General features: G+C 42.5%; 3 protein-coding genes across 8 annotated transcripts in view; 1 reads left to right on the top strand and 2 right to left on the bottom strand.

Moving 5' to 3' along the window:
- Nucleotides 1-532: 532 nt before the first annotated feature.
- COQ6 (coenzyme Q6, monooxygenase) lies at nt 533-8,932 on the bottom strand. Its single transcript, XM_083838674.1, has 12 exons — nt 8,659-8,932; nt 7,230-7,364; nt 6,422-6,480; nt 5,906-6,029; nt 5,325-5,455; nt 4,878-4,985; nt 4,714-4,776; nt 4,435-4,542; nt 3,820-4,022; nt 2,324-2,439; nt 1,816-1,982; nt 533-678 (listed from the first exon to the last, which is right to left on the bottom strand). Exons 1-12 carry the CDS (start codon nt 8,915-8,917, stop codon nt 649-651), a joined length of 1,503 nt encoding a protein of 500 aa, XP_083694800.1. The 5' UTR covers nt 8,918-8,932; the 3' UTR covers nt 533-648.
- Nucleotides 8,933-9,047: 115 nt separating this feature from the next.
- FAM161B (FAM161 centrosomal protein B) lies at nt 9,048-22,138 on the top strand. Of its 5 annotated transcripts, none has more exons than XM_083838671.1 (9): nt 9,048-9,117; nt 9,198-9,341; nt 10,273-10,835; nt 12,514-12,851; nt 13,245-13,372; nt 13,597-13,764; nt 14,263-14,362; nt 15,786-15,916; nt 16,165-16,860. In XM_083838671.1, the coding sequence occupies exons 2-9, from the start codon at nt 9,226-9,228 to the stop codon at nt 16,253-16,255; spliced, it is 1,635 nt and encodes a 544-aa protein (XP_083694797.1). In that variant the 5' UTR covers nt 9,048-9,117; nt 9,198-9,225; the 3' UTR covers nt 16,256-16,860. The 5 variants fall into 5 exon arrangements, 2 of the variants coding, with proteins under 2 accessions (XP_083694797.1, XP_083694796.1); XR_014585209.1 differs by lacking the exon at nt 9,048-9,117 and adding an exon at nt 22,003-22,138 and having other exon boundaries at nt 9,134-9,341; nt 16,165-16,362; XR_014585210.1 differs by lacking the exon at nt 9,048-9,117 and adding an exon at nt 17,623-18,863 and having other exon boundaries at nt 9,134-9,341; nt 16,165-16,362.
- The window catches only part of ZNF410 (zinc finger protein 410), an 18,721-nt gene continuing 15,691 nt past the window's right edge, over nt 19,605-22,634 (bottom strand). For both annotated transcript variants that reach the window (XM_083838675.1, XM_083838676.1), the window contains exons 8-10: nt 22,036-22,125; nt 20,785-20,910; nt 19,605-20,230 (exon numbers count right to left, since the gene is read on the bottom strand). In XM_083838675.1, the coding sequence (XP_083694801.1) occupies nt 20,046-20,230; nt 20,785-20,910; nt 22,036-22,125 (401 nt within the window). In that variant the 3' untranslated portion in view covers nt 19,605-20,045. The remainder of the gene's footprint in view (nt 20,231-20,784; nt 20,911-22,035; nt 22,126-22,634) is intronic.

Raw genomic sequence — 22,634 nt, 5'->3', positions numbered from 1 at the left:
CAACTTTGTGGTGATGTCTTCATTCCTAGATGTTATCTCGCATCTGTTTCTCATGGTATTGGAGAGCCCTTACGACTAACCAGTTCCACAAACAACACCATTATTAAATAAAGCACCGAGGGAGTGGCAGGGGGGAAAGGTGAAGGAGAAACAGAGTAGAACTTCAAAACATAGGTATCTGCCATCAGGAGGTGGCTTTCTGCTGCTAAATATTACTCCTCCTTTTTGAGTCCAGGAAGTGGTAAGAACCCAGAATCAACATAACACTTCCAGAAATCACATCAGGGAAAACTGAAAGTAATTAAGCAGCAAAGTTCATAACTAGCAAAATTCAGCACTGCATATGCCAGGAGATAACCCAGAAAGCTGTTTCCACCTCAGTCTTGTATTCAGAAGGTGCAAATTAAAAGCACATTGCATAGATAGTTCAGTGGCTTAAGAGACCACGTACTATAGGAAGAGACCCTAAATCTTCTTGAGGAGAGCAGATGAGACAAGTTCTGCATAAACCAGTGGATGGTGTAAACACAGCTCAATCCCTCATTTTTATTGTTAAATTAAAATAACACAATTCAAAGATTCACAACAGTCAGTCTTTGTAAGGGTAATGCACTCACTGTCAAGCTGCTGTTCCAAACTGAAAACAGATCACTTGCTGGCAAAAGCCATGATTTGCTCCTAAAATGGGAGAGGAAAAAGAAAAGTAATTTGTAAACTGGTATATACGTATACATTCTAGAAAGCAGCTATAGTCTCCTTTCCAGCTCCACATGGGCAACAGTTCCTTGTCAGCCTTTTTTGTCGAGTGCAGAGCACCTATCCCTACATGCAACGAAGTTAAAGAAATTGCAGCAATCTGTTCCTTCTTGGGTAGCACAAAACAGAGACGTAACCAATAGGTCTTAAGCTTAGAAAAAGAGGCTTTCATCTGTTTTTCTGCTTTAAGCAAAGAAACTGTAAAAATACTGAGCACTGAAGCAGCAGCGCGTTGCTCTTTTTAGTAAAATGAACAGAGACACCTTGCCAGTGGCAGCTACTACACTTCGGAAGTTATTGCTCTTCAGTTCAGCCTAGTGTCTCACCGTGACATGACACACAGGAAACTTGGCCACCTGTGTTTAATAGGAAAGAAGGTGACTTGATTTGTGCCGTAAAACAGTCAAATCCAGAAATAAGGAGTCTAATTTGAGGGTGTTCGGGAGCTCTGAGGGCAGGTGAATGAACATCACGACAGTCCAACAACTAAGTCAAGACTGAGCAAAATTTAGGCAGCTAGGCTGCAGAGGTTCTGCATTTAAGACTGAACCTGCTTGCCAGCACCCTCCTCAGGTAACTTCCATTCCAGACTTTTACTTCAGCCAGGAGAGAACAAGTTAACAAGGCAGAACAGCGCAGAAACAGATACCTGTCTGAGCTGCGCACCGTATCGGTCAAGTCACCTGATGTCTTGCTCTTTAGTAAAGATTTGTTATTATAGGGCTGTTTTTTCAGGGTGCCTTTCTGGAATGCAGTTCAAAGTTCCACGTTTGCATTCCGTAGCAAAAAAAAGTCAAAGACGCCTAATGACTTTTAACCCATAATTACCGAGACAGAGCAGACCCAGATCCTTCATCTTCCCCTGTGCTGCAGGAGAAACCTACAACCACTGAGCCACAAGTTATTTAAGAAATCCTTAGGCTCAATACAGCATAAAAACTCAGTTTGAAGAAGTTACCGTTTTCCAACCAAAAAGTGTTTTTCTTTACTTCAACAGCTTGTGTACACCTGAATGATTCTGGAATCTTCGTACAACCCTCACTAAAGTAAGAATCTTACTTTGACGGGAGGCAGGGCATTTGTTGCTTGCAACCCCCATGTCCTCAGCAACACCAAGGGAGCCAGGCTCGTGGAGTAAAGCCTCTTCAACATATCAATAGCAGCTATCAAGGAGACATTGTGCCTCTGCCGTTCTGTCTCAAACTTTAAGAGATGCTTTAAGGACCCTGGAAGAGATGATTGAATACTTATATTAAGACTGACTTGTCTTGTCTATATAGCAGTCTCCACAGACAACTGAAAACCACAGAAGCAGCAGAGAAATGGTCTATCTTAATAAACACCTCATTCCATCAGCCAGTGGTCTTCATCTCACCACCTCTTTAACTACCATCCTTCTGTGCTTTTAAAGCTCCTTTGAGGTTTTTAAGGATGGAAACTGCATCCAACAGTTTTGCTTCAGAAATGCTTGTGCCTTTTAAATGCAAAATAGCAGCATGCTTGCCCTCACGTTACCAGCAAAGGCTTCTAAGAGTAAGCATCTCACTGACACCTCATGGATCCTTACCCAGATCTTGCCCGTTGAAGGCTGCTGCACTGAGGTGATGAGTTAAGCACGCAATATCACCAAAACCCAGGTTTACACCTTGTCCTGCAAGTGGGTGGACTCTGTGTGCCGCATCCCTAGAGCAAGAAAAAGAGAGAAATTTAGACCGTTTCTTGAAGGAAGCCAAAAGGCTGACAAACTCTTTGCAATGAACTTGATCCTAGAGCAGCATATACAGCTTTATCTAGTACCTCTCCTTGTATGTTATGCTGAACTACCTGACTACCTCTCCAGTTGAAAGGTGCAAGAAAAAAAGGGAGAGAAAAAGCAGATCTGAATGGAAAAACAATAAAGAGGTGACTAGCTAAAGTCCCATGTGAGATCATATGTGGAACAGGCCTCACTATTTTTTGTAAGTGACCTTGGCACCACAGAAAGCGTATAACTGACACATTTCACATCAGGTAGAGATATTTGAAGGGGCAGGGAGGTCAATTAGGGAGCTGTTGATTATTTTTAGTAGGGGGTGAGATTTTTTGGATGTTGGGGGCCATTGTTTGGTGTCTGTGTGCTGATACGATGATTATTAGGATGGATAGGGCGAATGATCCTAGGCAGGTTTTGATCAATCCTGTGTGAATGGTGGTTGTGGCTTTGCTTGCTATGATTTTTAGGTCAGCAAGGCCTTCAGGTCCTATTTTTTGTATCCCAATAGGTAGATTAAGTGTGAGGTGATGTGTCACATTGCACAACACCAAGTATACAGACATCATGAATACAAAGTAGTGGTTTATCACTGAAAAGAAACCGATTTGATTTTATTATGAGTAACTTATCTGTAAAGAACAAAACCAAACATATTTCTTAAAGAAATTAAAAAAATTTGATTAGGAAATGTAAGACCACACATTTAAAACATTAATGAGATATAAAGCACAGTATGCTCATAAGCACAGAGTGACTCAGAAGTTGGAAAGAAGGAAGGTATCTGACATGTGATGTGGCATCCAAGAATTACTATAAACTAGCAAGGTACTGCAGCTATGGGGGAGAAGAGAGTACATTCAGCCTCAGAATGTAAAAGCTGAGGTATTTCCCTCTTTCTATAAATCACTGTACAAAAGCCTGTAACATTCTATCCAGAATTGTCTGTAAATTTTGTCATTTGTGTTCGAGAAAAGTGAGCTAAAACTCAAACTGGTACACAGAATGGCTGCTACAATGTTTGGGGAAGTACAGCTTCATCGTGAGATACTGCATTGTTTTGCTGAACCACGCAAACCAGGAAAGGAAAAGAATTATCACCCAATTTACATAGGAAGCACACAGAAAGCTACTCATACCAAAGGGTTTTGTTGACAAAAGAACAAATGATATAAACGGGGCGTGGATAAAGTCAAACTGCAAGTATAAATGTATTTCGAGCCACCTCATTTGTTAACTGGGAGTCACTATGCTCACATCATTTCTAACCACGCGCCACCCACTCACCCAGCGGCCACCTGCAGGGACCTTACCCAATGAGAGCCACGCGGTGCTGGACGTACTCTGTTGCATGCCCCATTCCAAGGGGGAACATGGCTCGGCTCTCTGGGTCTACTTTAGCGACGCTTGGGGGCAGCTGACGGACTGCAGTCCCTGAGGGTTTCAGGAGTGAAATAGCAGACCGAAACATGGCCCCTGCAGTGTCGATGAAGTCGGAGTGGTTTACGTTGCTCCACTGAAACAAGCAAGCAAACAAAAAGAAACCTTTAGAAATTAACCCAAATGGGACATATAAAAGAACCCAGCAGAAAAAAATCTGAACTAGCTCCAAATGCTGAATTTTAACCAGCTGGACAAAAATATGCAGCAGAAGAAATAACCTTCATCACTTTAGGACATGTAAGTCTCCAACTAGGATAAGCCTACCCTTCCCATCTTTCAGAAATTCAGTCAACTTCTACAGTGCCTTTCAGAACTAACCTAAAAGAATGACCTTCTTTGCTAATTGTCCTTTTAATATCATCCCCACCAGAGGAAGAAACTTGAGAATCCACCTTTCCCATTACTATCCTTTTAGCTTTTGGATTCGTTGTACTTTTCATGATTACAACAGCCAGCCCCATACCTGCTGCAAGGCTGATACTCACAAAGGCAGAGTTGATGCTATCCACAAAACCTTCCTCATCCATAGTGAGAAGTTCTGATGCATGTTCATGAGATGTAGACCAAACCAGAGAGCTGGCAGTGTCAGACAGCTGGTTTAAGAGAATTTCAAGGGTAAGTATCAACAGGAAAAGAAAAACAAAAAAAAACAACCACTGCAAGGATAACTTTAATAAATGAAAAGTAAAAGGCAGAAGAATAGAAGAAGAGTTACTATAGGAACAGACTAAAAGGTAAAAACCAGAGATCAGGAGGCATCTTACCGGAAGAAGAGCAATCGGCCCTGTGGGAAGGAACCTCTGCCACGCTACGTTATTTTCTGTGGCCTACAGTGGAAAGAAGCAAGTGGACAGTTAACAACTAGTGACCTGGCATCATCTACTTAAGCTGTTCTACTGCTTATGGAAGAGAGTCTGCAGAATTTCACCTCAGACAAATGAAGAGTTGCCACCACAGCTGACTGGTCATACCGATGCTCGATGTTCCGAATTTCAGCTTCCTTCCGGACTACAGAGTTATGGCCATCTGCACCAATCTGTGAAAGAGAGATGCAAAACAACCTCTTGAGCATCTCCTAAGAAAGCCAATATTCCAAGTTATTATATTTTTGTTTATACATAAGAATATATATCCATATTCCCCCAAACCAGAAGAGGTGGCCCCTTCTGTTCTTGCCCAGTTCACAATCTTCTTGCATCAGGTACAGAACAGGCTACGCACTGTGTCCCTTAGCAGCTCTGACAGAGTTAGCCACTCACCTCACTCAAGCCCTCCACGTGGGTGGAGCAGCACACACGGAATCAGAACCAAATCCAGTGGAAAGGACTTGGGCAAGAGGTGATGCCTGATCAACAGAAATAAAGAATTTAGTTACCAGCAGTTTGGTCTGAAGTCTGCGTCCATCAGCTAACTCAATTTGGACCCAAGGGCTTGTGTCACAGCTTTGAGAGGGAAGGGGCCAGGTATACCCGACTGCTCTGCTCCCGTAGAAAACCTCCACCCGGTCTGGTGGGAACACAAAGTACCAGGGTCACAGCATGATACAGACATGAAAAGAAAGGAAACATCACTACAGCAGCAAAGGGCCACACATGTCTTAATGGCACCCTAAGAACTGACCCTACAATTCTCAAGGCGCTCAGAAAGAACAGATCTGGCCAAGTGTTTGTCACTGCAAAGTCTGCTCTGGACAGAAAGCTACATACCTTTTCATTAAGTCTCATTTTGAGAAGACTATGTTCTGGAGAAGTACATATGCAATTGTCTTCATGCTCTGTAGCCTATAGAAGACAGATTTCTTCCTCCCCTCCGCCCCATGACAAGAAGCTGCCCATGTTCCAGAGTTATTTGTTAGACGAATTCTCTTTCTCCTCTCATAAATTAGCATACACAACAGAAGACAAGTAACTGAAAGCTCTCTGCAGGCAATAAAATATTAAAGAAGTTGTCCACTACCTGCTACTGCATCTAACTGTTTTGTGAGAGCAGACATAATGACGTCATTCTCCACTATGTAACCCATGTCATCTAAGTCATCTTTCTCAAAAACAATGATGGCCTCTGAACAAGCATCCCACACCTGCAAAGAAAAAATACATGATATGAAGCTACATGACAGATAAGTGCAGTTCCTTCAGGGAACATGAATATGTCTATCTTAACAGCAAAAGGCTACGTCAATCTAGAAATACAGGACTAGAGGAAATGCCCTGGACCACTGTTATATAATTAACATATAATGCTACCCTATCACCTTTACCTTTATTTCTGTCTTTCCTGACTAGTACCCATGTCTCCATATCTACAGCTTCCATTAGGAATCAAGTTTTCATCCTGCAACATCAAGACTGAGAACAGGCATCTCCCTACAGAAAAGCATGGCCTGCCCTTTGCCAAAGAAATACAACTTTGGATGTTTGAGAATTCAAAGCAGACAAACACACAGTACATTCCCATCCCTGAGTATGGCACCTGCATTCGCCGAAACGGTTTGAATCTCAGGCTGCAGACATGATCCCAGGCACCAAAACCTGAAAGAGAAAGAAGACACAAATGCATGGGGACACAAGGGACACTGAGACCCAAACAAAGCTGAAGCTCACTCCACACTCTCCTCCTCTCTCCCTGACTATGAACCACTAACTCCTTTCCAGCTTGCCCAGACTTTCACCATCCCTAAACAGGGGCAGTTCTACCTCAGCACTTTTACAGCTCCAGCGTCACGTTATCGATTTTGCTATTAACGCAAGCCACTAGAAAAGACACAGGTTTTCTGTGAGTGCTGTGACTTATATGGTCAACTGTCACTGGGCAAAAAAAAGAGACACAGACATTCATAACCGTCGCTGTCTATAACATTTCTTTCTCTATAAGGAATCAAAGCTCCAATCTGCCTTTGAAATGAAAATTGATCAGGAGAAGTGAGTTACCAAACTACAGAACACTAAATATGTGGGAAACGTGCTTATTTTGTGAACAGAGCATTACAGATGCTATACAGAGCATCTTACAACCTTCTGCTAGCCTAACAACCCCAACGTTTGCATTATATATATTTATATAAGCAATCAGACCAAGATACCAGAACACAGATCCCTGTTACGATGAAAAGCCTGATTTAACCACTCCAATTCAGTACTTAGAATACTAAAAGACAAAGCCAAACAACCCCATCCTGTTCAGGATGAAGGCAATGCATCCTCAGAGGGGTTTTGTTTAAACAAAACAAAAACAGTTCAAACATGCTGCTAAAAACACAAAGAACAGAAATTTCACTTACTGCTTAGGAGGGTCGCTGATCCTGGGGAGATGGAACTGACCCTGTTACTGAATCTCTCTGGCAACTGACCATATTCTTTCCTAGGACCAGCCTCCAACAAAGCGATTTTCTTATCATGGAAGTGGATATCATGCCCTAAAGGAAGCAAATACACGCTTCGGTAGAATGCTCCTGCCAAAAGGCCCTTTTCTCATTTCTTCATCAATAACGTCTACGTGTTTTTGTAAGAAGATAGAATTCAAACTGAACCTCATGAAGAAACAATATTACAGTGCAGGTTTTGACTAGGCAGGTAAACTTTAGTATGTTGAAGCTTTATAACTACAACCCTGTAACTGTGACAGGCAACCCTTCTGCAGTTAAAGCAAGGATTAAACCTTTAATTTTTGTACAATTTTTTCATTTTTGCACAAGTTTGTGCAGATTTTGTTATTAAAGTCCACTACTGAAGTCCAGTATTAATGAGTGAATTCTGCAAGTACAGAACACGTTTTTCAGAGCCTAAATATAAATCCATTAACTAGAACAAGAGACAAAAATTTAAACTTTCATTATATTTAAGAAGTACATCAGTGTTGGTTATGTTCTTAAATTTTGACAGTGGAATAGCACAGGCAGTTTTGACTTTCCATATGGTTAAAGTGAAGGGAAAAAAAATGAAGATTATTCAAGTAAAGAGTAAATCATACCAAACTGGCAGTGCTCTTTGCATCTACTGCTCTGGCAGTACAAGCTACTGAGACCAGGAACAACGTCCTTACATCATCACGAGTTCACTGCCACAGCAGCCCTAACAACAGCCGCATCTTGAACTCGTTTTCTAGATTCCACATAAGGACCTCATCTCCTGAAAGGCCCCAACTCTGCTCCTTAGCCTTAAGGACTGCCTGAGGGGCTCCTGGTGCTAACTGTCTCAAGTGTCATTGTGGTGGCGCTTAACAACACGCACAGAACAATGATAAATTTGTGAAGTGAATCTTTTAATACTTGCAAAAAACCTTATTTCTTAGGATCTTTGCTCTTTAAAATCTCTTCTGTTCAGGCTTCTGTCAATATCACACCCTCCTGAATCAACGCTGCAAATACAGGAGCTGCCAGTACTCTCAGGATCATTATTGACAAAAACTAACTGCAAATGTATTTTTAAACTCAGTATTCTGAGCTTTAAAATACAGACTTAGAGAATAAAACTTTGGGTCGGAATAGCATGTAGGCACTAAGCTTTAAGAATAACTTCCCAGGAAAACACAGCTACGGCTGAAATTATTCATCAGCGACCTGAGGGTGAATACCTGACACAAACACTACAAGTAGCCTAGGCAACTCAAAGCACTAGATACGTAAAAAATGAATCAAAACAGAGCTACGCCGGGGCCCCCCACGACAGCCGCCTCCAGCCGCCCCGCCCGCAGGAAGGTCACGGCCTTACCCAGCGCGGCGGCCATGGCGCTGCCCACCATGCCCCCGCCCGACACCACCACGTCGTAGAGCGGCGCGGCGGCGGGGCCGTGAGGAGGAGGAGGAGGAGGGTGAGGAGGAGGGTGAGGAGGAGGAGAAGCGGCAGTGAGGGATCGGAGCGGGGCCCGCCGCCGGCCCAGCGGAGCCAGCAGGGCCCGGCCACACGCCGCCGCCATGGCTGCGAAAATGGCGGCCGCCGCCGCCCCGCCCGCCACGGCCATGGCAACCATGGCAACGGCGCCGCTCCCCGAGGCGGGGGGGCGGGCACTGCGAGAACACCCCTTCCTCGGCACCAATGAGCGAGCGGTACGAGCCGTCCGTCTTGGAGTCTGATTGGCTGCTTAGGCAGAGAGGCGGGGCTAGAGCGTCGCAGGCCTCGCTGATTGGCGGGAGCCGGGCCGGGAGCTGAAGCAGCGGCGGCGGCCTGTGGGTGAGGGCAGGGCCGGGCCGTGGGCGGGGAGGGGGGCACGCCGCGGGGCCGCAGCCCCCCGAGCGCGTTGTGTGTTGCAGGTGCCGGCGGGACCCGAGGCGCTCAGGGATGGAGGAGCCGGAGGGTGCGGACCGGGCGGCGGCGGGCAGCGGGCCCGGCGTGTGGCGGCGGGGCCAGGCCCAGGGCCCCGGGGACGTCTCGCGGCGAGCGGCCGGGGCGCCCAGGTAGGGCGGGGGCTGCCGGGGCCCCGCGGCACCCGCGGGAGGCCCCGTAAGCGGCGTTCGCGTGGAGCACGAAGCGCGCGGCTGTCCCGAGCCTGCGCTCACCGGGTTTAACGTCGCGTGCACGCGCGTCTCGGTCCCCGCTGCAGGGCTGTGGAAGCGCGCTGCCCGCTCGCACGAAGCAAGTAAAGTCGCAGTTTACAAAGCAGAAGGTAGCACAGGGTACAGCAGTCGCCTGGCGAGCGCAGTGGCTAGCAGCCTTTTTCCGCGATTAGCCCCCTTCCGTATCTCCCTGTTTTCCTGCGCTTGGTCTTCACTGACCCACCTCACCCCCTCGCTTGCCCTGCGTCTGAGCCTTCCCTAAACTTCTCGTAGCGTTTTACCCTGTCACGTATCACCCCCAAAATACTATGAGAAGTTTGCTGTTTCTGTGAGACCCATGATAGTCTCGTGGTTTGTTTTAATGTTTTTTTTTTTTTTTTAATTGGTTCTATGCTCTTCTGAACAGGTACAAGGCTGCCAGCTGGGTCTCTCAAAAGTTGCACTCATGTAGTTCCTGGTAGTCGCCCTTCCTAAAAGTTTTGGGAATTCCAGTGTTCAGTTCCATTTCCCGAATAGCCTCGAAGCTAGAACGTCCTGTTTAACTTGCGGCCTTACTGGCATTAGATTACCAGCAGCATTATAAGTTGCAGTAGAGATCTAGGTAGTCGCAATTGCCATTCTATGTGTAGAAAACAGAATACAAGCAAAGCTATGTTCACAGACTTAAGTAGCAAAGGAAAATACAAAGCCTGAGAACAATAAGGCCTAGGCCTGTCTTTTAACTACCAGCCCAGCCTACAGTGCCTTTCTCTTAATCAACAGCATCTCCCTTCTTTTAATTCTAATTGTTAATAATTTCCCTTATTTCCCCTTCATAATGTCTTTGTCTTAGTCCTGCATCTGGTAACAAAAGACAGTCCAGGTCTTTGATTGACCTCACCTCGGACAGTAACTGGGATCAGCAAAAACCTCACTTGTTTCCTAAATCCTGCCTGAGGCCAAAAAGTGCTTCATCTCCCTGGATTCCCTCCATCACCATCCCTCAGCCCTTCAAAATGACACTGCGGGAAGCTCGCAAAAAGTCCCAGCTGATGAAGTCATACCTATTTCTTGAACTAGACAAACCGAGAGACAAAAGGCAAAGCCAGGATGAAGCGGAATGTCAGAAGCAATTCCGGGCACAGCCTGTACCTGCCCATGTGTTTCTGCCCCTTTATCACGAAATAATGGAACAGAATGAGATTCGCAGGCAAATAGCAACACAGAAAAGAAAGGAGCTGCTGCTTTCCAGTCAGCGGCCCTTCAGTTTCCTGGAGAAGGAGGAGAAAAAGAAAGAAGCTATCAGACAAAAGTTCCTGGCAACAGCAACCCCAAGTGAGAGCTCCAAACCGAAGCAAGCCAGTCGAAAAGTTCCTAAATCCACTTATGACCCACTTCTTGGAGATAAACTCAAAGGTAAAGTGCCAGGGCTCTTCCTGGAAAAAGCTCCCTGACTGTCCCTTACTGCCTGGGAGTATAAGGCCAGTATCGTTACTTCCTCTGGTATTGTCTGGTCTCCTGTGTATCACTGCTCATTACATTTCATCTAGAGACCCTTAAGGTAGAGTGTCCTAAATTTAGCAGTCTCGTGGTAGCATCAGCTGTGGCAGTTCTGCACTACTCCCAGACACACGTGGGTACATTGAGCTCTTCAGACGAACTGCTGTGCCCTTTTTGCTGCATATTGTGATAGTCTGGGAACCCTTCCTTAAACTGAATTCCATGCTTTTATTCCCTACATTTAGACTAAAGCGACTTGCATGCTGTGTGTGTGTGGTACCAGCATGAAACCAGATGTAGTGCCAGAAGTATCTATCCAAGGTTCATGCAGTATCTTAGAACTAGTAATTTTACTCCCACCCAAGTCACCTGTGCTGCACAGAACCCCTGGGAGAAACACATTTCCTGAGCCCAAATCAGGCAATTAGTCTGGTTCCAAGTAACAGTGCAGTAGTCCTGTCTCTCCTGCCATTCTCTGATGTTTTCAGTTACCTTCCCAGTTACTCTCCACCTTCTTACTGAGCACTGAAACATGTGAGGGAGGTGCTAAGACCATTCTAGTCAGAGATATGGTCAAGGAAGTTGTCCTGATACTCTCTCTCTTTCAGGTGGTTTAAGCTTAAGCGCTCACAGTTGCAAATTTGAAGTAAACAGCACAGACTTAACACTCAGTATAGGAGATAAACCGGTCCTTCCAGTCCTTAATGGTTATCATCGCTTTTCTTACCCTTTTTTGCGTAAACACCAGTTTTCATCAGAAAAACTTATGTTGAACACTACTACATTAAATGGATTGGAAGGGTAAAAGAGAGCAAGGGATAAACCATTGTTCTGTTTCTGTCTGTCATATGAGAAGGAGGGGGGAATGAACATTTCATACGTCAATCAATGCAAACTTAGAAACAGACTCCAAAAAATCTTATGTTGCAAACAGCAGTATTGACTTTTTTTTTCCCTAAAAGCAAAAAAAAAAAACAATTTTGTCAACGCTTTCATAAATATTTAGTGTTGCACAGTAAAGGACACAGTTTGACATTATACCCCTGAAACATTTTTTCTGTGGAAAGTTTGCCACAGAAGTCACAAGACATGATCCATCCACCAAATCCTCCTTACTTAAAATCTTTTTCAGAACAAACAGTGCTGGATATTAGATAGAAAAGCCATCATCCATTATGAGTATGCTTGAAAAGCCTGTTTGGATCAGTCAGCATGAGGACATAAAGTCCCATATGAAAAGTAGAACCTTCATTAACACGTCTGCAAGACAAGGGCACAATTACCTGCTACTCCTCAGAAAAGGAACAGGAGGAGAAGGCCAGTTCAGTAACTTACTCTGTGAGAAGGGAAAGAGATATCTAGAGATTAATGCCTAAGAATGAGACACGACCATGGTTCTTCGTGTTCCTTCGAATTTCTTTCCTGGGAGGCAGGAGAGAGGAGGTGGAAAGTGGGGAAAGAGAACACCAGATGCCTGTTCTCTCTTCTGTGAGCAGCTGCCATCATAAAGAAAAGTTTAGAGTTGTCCAGTGACGATTTGGCGGCCTTTTATGTCACTTGTATTCTTCTCATTGTTTTGTTTTTGATTCATTAGAAGCTGAACTCTACAGAGAAATCCGCATTCAGATGAGAGCCAAGGATTTGCTTGAGAGCTCTGTAGCTCCTATAGATACCAGCAACTGTCGGAGGAAGCCTCAGTCCCGAACTGCCACTAAAACTAAGCAGGAAAAACTTGGCTTCTTGCAGGACAAAAGCTTCAGCTTCACACCAAGGATTAATCCAACAATACCAGATTTTGAAGAACTTTATTGGGCATTTCAGAGGGAAGCAGTAAGAAGACAAGAAGTCAAAGAGGCAACTCGTAATAAGCCGTTCAAGCTACGAACCTCCAATCTCCGTAGCAGGCAGAGGCAGGCTAATGAAAGGATAAAGGTGAGATGACCAGATATTTCTGTGGTGCTATCCTCTGTGATTGAGATGGCAAGTTCTTAAATGTATAGCATTTATTTATGCATATTTTATGTCCTTTAGTGAGACCTCTGCCCCTGCCTTGGGAGTACTGCAGAATTCTAGCAGAAATCAGAGAACGAAGTTCTACACAAAGAGATGAGCTATGGCAGCTAAGCTCAGCCACCCTTCCATACTTCTAACCAAGTCTCCTTCCCTCTCACCCCTCAGCCTCTCCCCATGTAAATCCCTACTGGTAGAAGAGAGAAAAATGAGTGCACTGCCCACATACCTCCAACTGTTCTCTCTAGCTGACAAAGAACAGAGGACATTCTATGCTGTGAACAAACACACTGAATAAAGTTCCATTTCTTTCAGGATTCTCATCAACTTTCCAAAGTTTCGGTGCAAAAAAGTCATTCTCTGACTGCACTTTCCTCTCTCTCTTCCAACACCCTTCCAGTACATATTACAGATGCAACAAGAAAAAGGGAATCTGCTATTAGGTAAGTAGAAAAGTTTGTCTGCAAGACCACACACCAACTAATGGCTGAAATGTAGTCTTCTTTCCTTGCTAATTCTTATCCTGCCTCCCAGTTGATCTGAGAGCTACATACATCTATGTCTGGAATTTTGCTTTTCTCCTTAGAGGATTACAAAACTGAAACTGCCAGCCAGCATGCAGTCTGGCACTGTTAAGTGAGCTCATTACTTACTTTCTCCTATACAGATGCTCCCAAGAAAGCAAAAAGGAAGGAGACAAAGAAGGAATTTATTGGCTGGAAGAACAGAAAAAGAAATGTCAAGCTATCCGTAAGTCAGTGAACAGCCGAGCAAAAGCCCTGGATCCGCATAAAAGTCTGGATGAAACACTCAAGGAGAAGTTGAAACAGAACTGGTCAGTATCCTGTTCTGCACAGAGATAACTGTTTGCTTTGGTAACTGGGGATTATCAGATGATTTTTTAAGAGGAGTTGGGTCTAAGAGCCTTCATTCCTAACCTGACTTTTTTTGGCTGCCATACCTATTGCACATTCATTTGGGTTTCTTCACAGTCCCACGCTACTCTTTCCAAACAGAGTAGTTTCCTTTAGATTAACATCGGTAGAGACGATGTACAAACAAGCCAACTGAAATGTCTCCTTTGGTAAAGCACATAAAACACATAAGGCAAGATTTTGTCAAAACTTGAACACTGGTTCTCTTCTTACACTCCAGTAGTAAAGCTTGCTGAGGGTACATAGCTTGCTAGCAACAGCAGTGTTTTCCCCAGCATTTGGAATAAGGAAAATTCCCAGAGCTATTTAAAGGACAAAATGGTTATTGAGAATTCCTGGTTCCTGATCAGCTACAGTCAGAGGGAACCTGTATTAGACAGGGAAATTTTCCATTTCAGGCAAAATATGAGAGAGAGAACAAAGGAATACAGAAAGGAGCTGGAAGAAATGCAGCTGCGAGTCAAGAACAGACCATACCTCTTTGAACAGGTCACCAAGGTAACTGGTCAAAGTTCCAGAGTGTTTCTGGACAGGATATGTTGTCTTTCATTTGAGACAGGCATTAAGAAGTTTAGTCTCAAGTTATTCATTGATGAGAAGGTACAAAGGCTCGTATAGTCTCTGGACTATGTTTAAAATAATACATGGCACAGCCACCCAAGTGTTACTTAAACTCCTTCCCATGACTTGAAAAACACTTGTACTTATTGGTTGTAGGGCTTTCCAATCCTTAATATATATTGCAATCAAAATATACGGTCTGATCAAAATTAAGGCCTTATCACACCAGAAACTATACGAATGCCTATTCTGCACCTGAATACCATGGCCTACAGTCTAGAAATTTTAAACTTTTTTTCTCAAAACCCTCTCCAGTTGAGCACTTTTACTGTCTAACTCCAGTGCTACTGGAAAAACATGAATGGTTGTTGAGTCACTTTTATCACCTGCAAGCTCGGCTGTCTGTGGTTGCTTTCAGCACATCTCACCATCACACAGTACCTACCACCTGCAAATCTATAGTGCACTTAAGTGTAGATACAAAATTTATTTTATAGAAAGTGTATTTCCCTCAGTTTTCTCTCTCAAGTTCTGTCTCCTTGCAGAGTTGATAGATACCTGGTTAGAGACATACTGACAATATATAGCTATGTGCTGATTTAAGATATCTCAATAGAAATATCCTCTTGGCTTAAACTTTCTGTTCAGGTGAGTAGTTAATGGAAGCAGAGAATACATTTGTATGATAAATTTTGGTAACGTTTCTGTTTGTCAGGTTGGTAAGAATTAACTAGTATTGATAGCATGAACTTAGCTGGAGACAAGATTTCTGTCTTCCATCCAGAATGCCTTAATCTTTAGAAACCAGCCACTCCCTCTGGAAAACATCATTTCAAACTACATTAATTTGCAAGGTTTATGCAGAGGCAGTGAGGATATAGGATCCAGGATGCTTGGTTTTCAGCTTCTTGAATATGAGCTGATGTGAAGCTATTTCACAAGCTCTGTTTGTTGAACTCCACCGTGGTTAGTGCTTACAAATTACAAACCAACATGCTTCCAGAATTTCTCACAACCCTTTTTTGCACATATTCTCAACCTGAGTGTCAGAGTCAGGATTCAGACACAAGTGTGCTACTGTGTTAAGACTGGAATGCTGTAGAAGCAGGAGAACAGAAGAACAAAATGAAAAAGAACAGAAGCAGGAAAAGGTGAGCTCCAGCTTAGAGAGAGATGGGGGACATTCTCCTAGTATTCAGCTTTGATATTGTACCCTACAGAAGACAAAAATTCTGGACAGGGGCTTTGCTGTTCTCTTGTTCTCATTAGGAGTGTCAGCCATAAACTTTAAAACAACTTGACTTGGCTTACAGGAAAGTCCCAGTTCTGTTTGCTTACCATTTAAGTTTCAATTTCATAGCATGATGCCCGTCAAGGAGCAGAGCGTCGCTACAGACACACCCTCCAGCATGTTGGGCTAAGTGAAGAATTTGTAAGGAAAAAAGGAGAAGATGCTACTGACTTGCTGGAAGAAGAATCTGACATTCACAGGTAATAATAATAATGCAATAGAGCTCTTTTGCCTTTGACTGGAAATCTTTTCCTTTTTCACAGAAGCCTCCCTACATGTAGTGGAGGAAAAATTACATTAACGCTACTCCTCTGTAATTAAGCATCATGGTTTCTCTGTCTTGACTTCCATGACTGCTAGGCAGGCCCTCTATTTCATATGCATGGGGCAAAGCAGCAAGTAAGCACTGCAAACCATTTCCAGTATTAAACAATCACTATTTCTGCAGAGTGCCCCAGCCTCAGAGTGAAAAGAATGACTGCACTGTACAGGAAGGAGAACCTCACAAAGAACAGAGAGGAGAGGAAAAGGCAACGTAAGATCTAACAGAAGAACCCATGGGTCATCTCTTGATTCTCTGAATTCAAGATTCTCCAGGTTAATCCTCAGGAACTTTCTGGTTTCGGCTGACAATAATTGCTCTGGGGTAAGTGAGATGGGAGAACTTAATAAAGGAAAAAAAGACTGACTGTTGTTTAGAGCAAATTTTGTCCAACCCAGCAAACCTTGCAGCCTCCCTTAGTCTTCACAAGTGTTCCACATGTGAGCCATTTCCCCTTCTTTAAAAGGACTGCATGAAACAAAACAAGTTAAAAAGGTTGAAGCACTATCTCTGGATAAAAGTAGACATGAAAGATTGAAGAGGTGCATCCTCTAATGTCAGCTGCTTGTGTTCATGCCACAGAAGTGCAAAGAAAGAGAAGTGTCCTTCTCAATGTGCTATGGTTTATACATAACTGGGGTAGAATGACTTTAAACAAGGTATTTCTACAAAAATAGCAGAAGTTGACCTACCTTGGCAGAAGACTCATGGGGAATTTCTTCTCGAGCCTGTTAACTCTTCATTTACTGATGACCATGTATCTGCTTCTTCCTCCCATTAGGAAAAAGCAATAGTCTTTCTATATTAAAATATCTCACATAAGCCATGATTTGAAGCTTTGTTTTAACTTCTTACCAATTTAGGTAATTAATTTGGCCTGAAAAAAAAAAACAACCAAAAGTATGGAGAAGGTTATAATTAAACAATGCGTCACTTCGGATTGCTATTGTCCTAATTCTGCTATTACTGGGATATCAAAGATGGACTTTGGTGCAAGTGAGATAAGGTATTACTTGTCAATGTGTCACTCAAATGCCTGGGTATACCATCTGAAATGGTATGGTTCACACATTAATCATCTTCCTGTACCTGATAATAATAAGAGTCTCAAAAATACAAACCGCTCCCACCCATTTTCTGAGAATGATGGTGTCAAAGCACTTTGAGATTAAAAAAAATTTTAATGGCTATCAATGTTTCTGCATTGTCCAATTTCTTTATCAATCTTTTCCTCACTTAAATGGAAGTTGCATCTTTTTCATCTTCATTAGCTCTAATTATTTCTCCTTCCATAATAACACCAACTCATCGTCAAATCAGAAATACGGTAGCTGTAACAGCTAGCACATTAGATAAAGATATAAAACTGAGATCATGGCATTTTAAATCATAACAAAGCATTAGATCCAGGAATTTAGGGTGCCAGGTTTTCAGGCTGCTATGTTAAGACTTACACAGAGATCAGTTCATGCTGGTACATAGCTGAGTGCATTATGTTGCAGCAATCCTTACTGACCCAAAGAATTTCCGACAAATCTAAGCATAGGCTTCTGTTTTTCCTTTTTTTTTTTTTTCTTTTTCTAGTTGAGCTTTCTACGCAACGCATCTGCGGAGTGCTGTATCCCAGATTCAAATACTGTCCTTCACTAGTGAAATTACCAAGTGTTTGAGAGCCAATTCCTTTCCTGTGGAGGCTTAACAACCTGGGAAGGTTCAAGGAAGGATGTTACCAGTACTCCAGTTTCTACATAGGTTTAGTTGTGTAGGGCACACAAAGGCTGTTCTTTCCCCTGTATCCCACGAAAAAGCACAGAGATGTAATCATATTGTCACCGTGCCCTGTCAAGTTGAAAGAAGAAAGAAGGAAATATTTCTGCCATGCTACAAGTCTCTGGTCTACAGTGTGTGAAAAAATGTGGAGCAGTGGGAGGAAATTAACATACATTTTGATCTGTGTTTACTAGTACCTGCATCACAGGAAAGTACTAATTCAGGAAAAAAACAATTTTAGTATTAAAAAATCCCAGAAGGAAGACTAAATTGTACTTGGTTGAGTAGTAATTAATATCTTCCGAGTGCTGGAGTTTAGGAAACACCAGCCTCCCACCACCAGAAACCTTCTAATGACAAACCTCATGTTCTGTTTTCACACCTCCTGAATTTAGCTTCCTGGTGATTGAAACATGGTCATATTCTGCATTTTTTTAGACCATTTTGACACTACAGTTGAATTTTAGTCCAGGACAACATGAAAAGTAATAGGCCTGCTCAGAATGTGCTTTGTGTTCAAGACTCGCATGTCCTTCCAGAGGTCTTGCATACAGTATTGTTTTTTTGTTGTTTTTTTTTTAACTTTATGACTTCCATATTCAGTTACTGTATCACTGTTGTTTTCTTCCTTTTGAAACCACAAGCATCACTTGGATGTGTTGACTTTAACACTATACATAAAGATTATCCTATCCTCTGTATCCTGCATGAGTGTGTACAGTTTTCGTCACCAGCAACTGACTTTCTAACCTGCTTTATCAAACTTATTCCAATAAGTCTACAGTTAAAGCATGTTGTACAAGCTCATAACTACTTTAATTATAAACAGCTCAGCCAGCAGTTTCTGGAGTGCTCGTCTTTCTGATGAAATCTACTTAGAAACTAGTGCCAACCTTACTGCCAACCAAATCCACACCTATAAACTGTGAGGTCTTGGCTAAAACTGGTTGCTAGTTTCCATAATAATACTTGATGCTGGAAAAATAGATTTCCGAGCATGTGAGGTGTAAAGGAAAACATTAAGGAAGGTTACAAAGGTTTGAATTCAGTTAATATATGATATTATACTATGTGCCTTTAACAAATACTAAGGTGTCATACATGAATACAGTAACAGATAAGCCCAAGTCTTTGTTATTGGTCCTTAGTATTAGTATCCGTCCCTAAACTGAAAATGCTGAAATGCTGATGAAAGTAAAAGCATCAAACCAAGTAACTGAAACTCGCTAGGCACCTTTCTTGGTAAACAAACTGTTCTGAAAGTAGGATTATTACATCTCTGATTGTTAATCTCTTAATACACCTCAAAATGGTATGGGAATAAAGAATTCCCACTTTTGTTCTGGAATTTTGCATCATATGAAAATGTTATTTTTAGTTAAAAGAATTACAGGCTGTTCAACTGGGCAACTGAAAGAAGACATTTCACTAGAGCATCTCCCTGTTAAGGTGATGATGAACTAATAAGGTGGTATCCAAACTACATCAGATCCTGATTCACGGACACGCAGTTCTTCTTCTGCAAGAACCTCCAAATTACAATACCTTTACCAACAGCAGCACTACCTTTACATTCAGGTGGGGAGCAATATAAACTCAAAGCATTACCTTCACATAGGAGCCATAACAGGTGCATAGTATCTTAGCAAATTCCTGCATTCTTAGTAGTGCTAACTCTGAAGAAAGTCTGAAGTTAATGAAAAGTCAAAACATCTACATGGTAGACTAATTTATAACGCTTCATATTTTCAAATTTTCACGGAAAAAGCAACTGGAAAAGAACACAGCAAATGTAATTAAATGATATCAAGTAGTACATTTATTTCAGATATTAAGTCAGCTTCTGACAGTGAGATGTATTAGAATATAGTCTCTGAAGGTAAAGGATGGAAGGCCTGTTCCTCAAGATACTGGGTGTTCAGTGCCTAGCACAATGAGGTCCCGGTCCTTAACTGGGCTTCTAAGTGCTCCAGCAAAACAAACGCTTTAGGCTTTAGGAGAATGGACTGCATAAGCAGTTTTGAAATGGCGTTCCACAACATGGGCTAAATGACATCTAAGCAGCAGACTTCACCTTTTAAGCTCTGCAAGAGAGAAACTTGGTCCAGCAGGTCTTCTCCGACTCCAGTTTTAGGATTCATTCTCCACCTACCCACCTGCTCCGTGCACACTTAAAGCAATGCTCACTTGTCCCACTGCGACATGATCAGTCTCTAGGAGGAACGATCAATCCCACTTCAGTCACCACATATAAGAGGACGGAAAAAAGAGCAGCTGGTCTCACCCTCCTCTACTCCAATAATAGACTCCGTGTCTGGCAGATGCAGGGACTCAACACCAAGGCTGGGCTGAGAGTTCATGGAGATGAGATTCTTACTATGCACTGTAGATTCTTCCAGCAAACTGCTGCCCATCAGTGACTCTATTGCGAAAAAAGGGTAAAACAAAATGATGTAAGGACACTGGAACACATGGTACGATCCCCGTCCCCCCTCCAAGTCACATAGACTTCTTTATTAGGCATCTACTTTATCAGTTCCTACTCTACAGGCATCTGGAGCTCCAATGGATGATAACTCCTACATGTATTGTTTTGGATGTTAGTATGACAGGATCTCATGCAGGCTTGGCTTTCTCTTTAAATAATTCACACAGCATTAAAAAACAGGCTTCTTACAACAAGAATATATAACAAAGGGCAAAAAGATCAACGTAAAAAGAAAGATATCAGATTCATGTTAATTTTGAAAATAATAAACCTATCTGCTCCCTGACCACAGTACAGAAATAGACATTCTATCTATCTATCCCGTCTTCTATCCTAGAAAGGGGAGAGTGAGCCATCCATCCCCATCTCCAAGAGGAACAGTCTTTTATTCTTTACTGTTTTGTGGTCTCTCTTCCCTTCTCTTTGACCATCCATCCACTACCTCCTTCCTGCACTTCTCTCCTACAGTGAACGAACGCCCTCCTTACCTGGCTGTTCTCGCTCCCTGCTGCCAGCTGTTCCAATTCGGGAGTGGTGTTTCCTCATATGCACATTTCTGCTGCCACTCTGGGAAAATGTCTTCCCACAAATTTGGCACTGATGGGGCTTCACTCCTTGGAGAAGAAGGGGGAAAAATATCCCAGGAATTACCAAATTGGGAATAAAAATCTCATCAACCAAGGAATCATGAGCATGTTTTGACATGGCTGTTGACACCCTTCATGCTAATTATCCATGGGGAAAAAAAAGTGAAAAACACTCCTGTTTCCTAGAGAGGAAAGCCTTCCTAAGGCTCCAGAACAGAAGAGTTTTAGATACCAACATTACCAGATGTTGGAAACCTCAAGTCTGAAGAGTAACATAACATTTCAGATCTGATTTATAGAAAGGTACAAGTTATTTGGAATCTCTTACTCGGTGACAGGGAAATATCTGATGCCTCATACCTAGAATACAAACTGACAAAAAGCAAGGAAGCAGAGATGAACCACAGATTGCAATGTCTGGTTTATATTATTGAGTAGACACTAGATGATAACTTGTCACTGTGGAAGGATTCCCATAGAGGGCAGGCAGAGGAGTCTGTCATTTCCCCCGTCTATAACCAAGTATGAAATCCCTAAGTGTGAGCTTAGCAGCATGGAAGCCAAGTAGATGGGGTGAAAAAAACCACGGAGAACTCATGCAGTCCCAAAAAGTTACTCCCCTTCCTCAAAATAGCCATATTTATCACATGCTGAAGATACTTAAGATAGATCAATCAAAACAGAAGGTAGAAGCTTTGAAACACTTGTGAAATGCCCATCTAATGCTCTTTGGCATTAGGGTACAATTAAGTAGTACTAAATAAAAAGGAAAACCCTACCCACGGCAGAAATCCACTCATGAGAGACTGAATGGTTTTGATGATTGTAAAGAGCTGCTAGGTTCTCTCTTTTAAATAAGAAAATGGCAGCCATGAAACAGATATCCAACTTTCTGATATCTTAGAAACACTCTTAATTTTAAAAAATAAATTTAAAAATTGTAATCTGAAGTCAGAAACATAACATTTAGAACCAGAAACAACAGAAAAATTAAAGCGTGCAGGCCACAGGCACCGCAAAGGAAGCTATCAAACAGTATAGCCAGAAATTCTGTAGAAAACAGGGATTTTTTTCTTAAGAAAATCAAATCTAAGTTCTACAGTAAAGATCTTTTCTCAGATAGGTCACAGAACGTCAGATGAAAACTCTTACCTGAGTGGACAACCAAATGTTTCCGAAGGCTGGAGTACTCGGCAAAGGAGCGACCACATCCCTGTGCCTCACACAGAAAGGGTTTTTCTCCTACAAAGGAAAAGTAAGTTCTTATATTTTGGGATCACAATTTGATCTGATTGTCCAAGCCCCTGAGAACAGCCTGAAGAACTCTACTCCATTCTCCCTTTTGGCCTTACATGCAACAAAGTTCAACAGAAACGATATATATGCTTCCTGAGTCTTTTAAAGCATTCGCTTCATCAGCTTTCAAGAGGAAACACTTAAACTCTTTGATTGTTAGATCATCATTACCTGAAAGGCAAGAAAAGATCCTCCGTTTCTAAATAGATTTTCCAAGTGCATAAATACCAAAAGAGTAATACAAAAGTGCCTGGAATATGATATATCATCTATATGCAGTTCTTAACAGCCATCTTTCTGCTTCAGTAACTCCTAGGATCCTGTTCCCATTCTGCCTCTCAGTGCCAAAAATCCCATTAACTGTATGTATTATTAACTGAATCTTCGTATCAAATTCTATACTATATTTCAGATCGGGCTGACCTTGGCAAAAATCTGTGAGAGATGTGTCAGTC

The sequence above is a fragment of the Anser anser genome (genome assembly GCF_964211835.1).
Source record: "Anser anser genome assembly, chromosome: 5".
Lineage (NCBI taxonomy): Eukaryota > Metazoa > Chordata > Aves > Anseriformes > Anatidae > Anser > Anser anser.
Note: the sequence above shows the minus strand (reverse complement) of the source record. Positions and strands in the feature narration are given on the sequence as shown.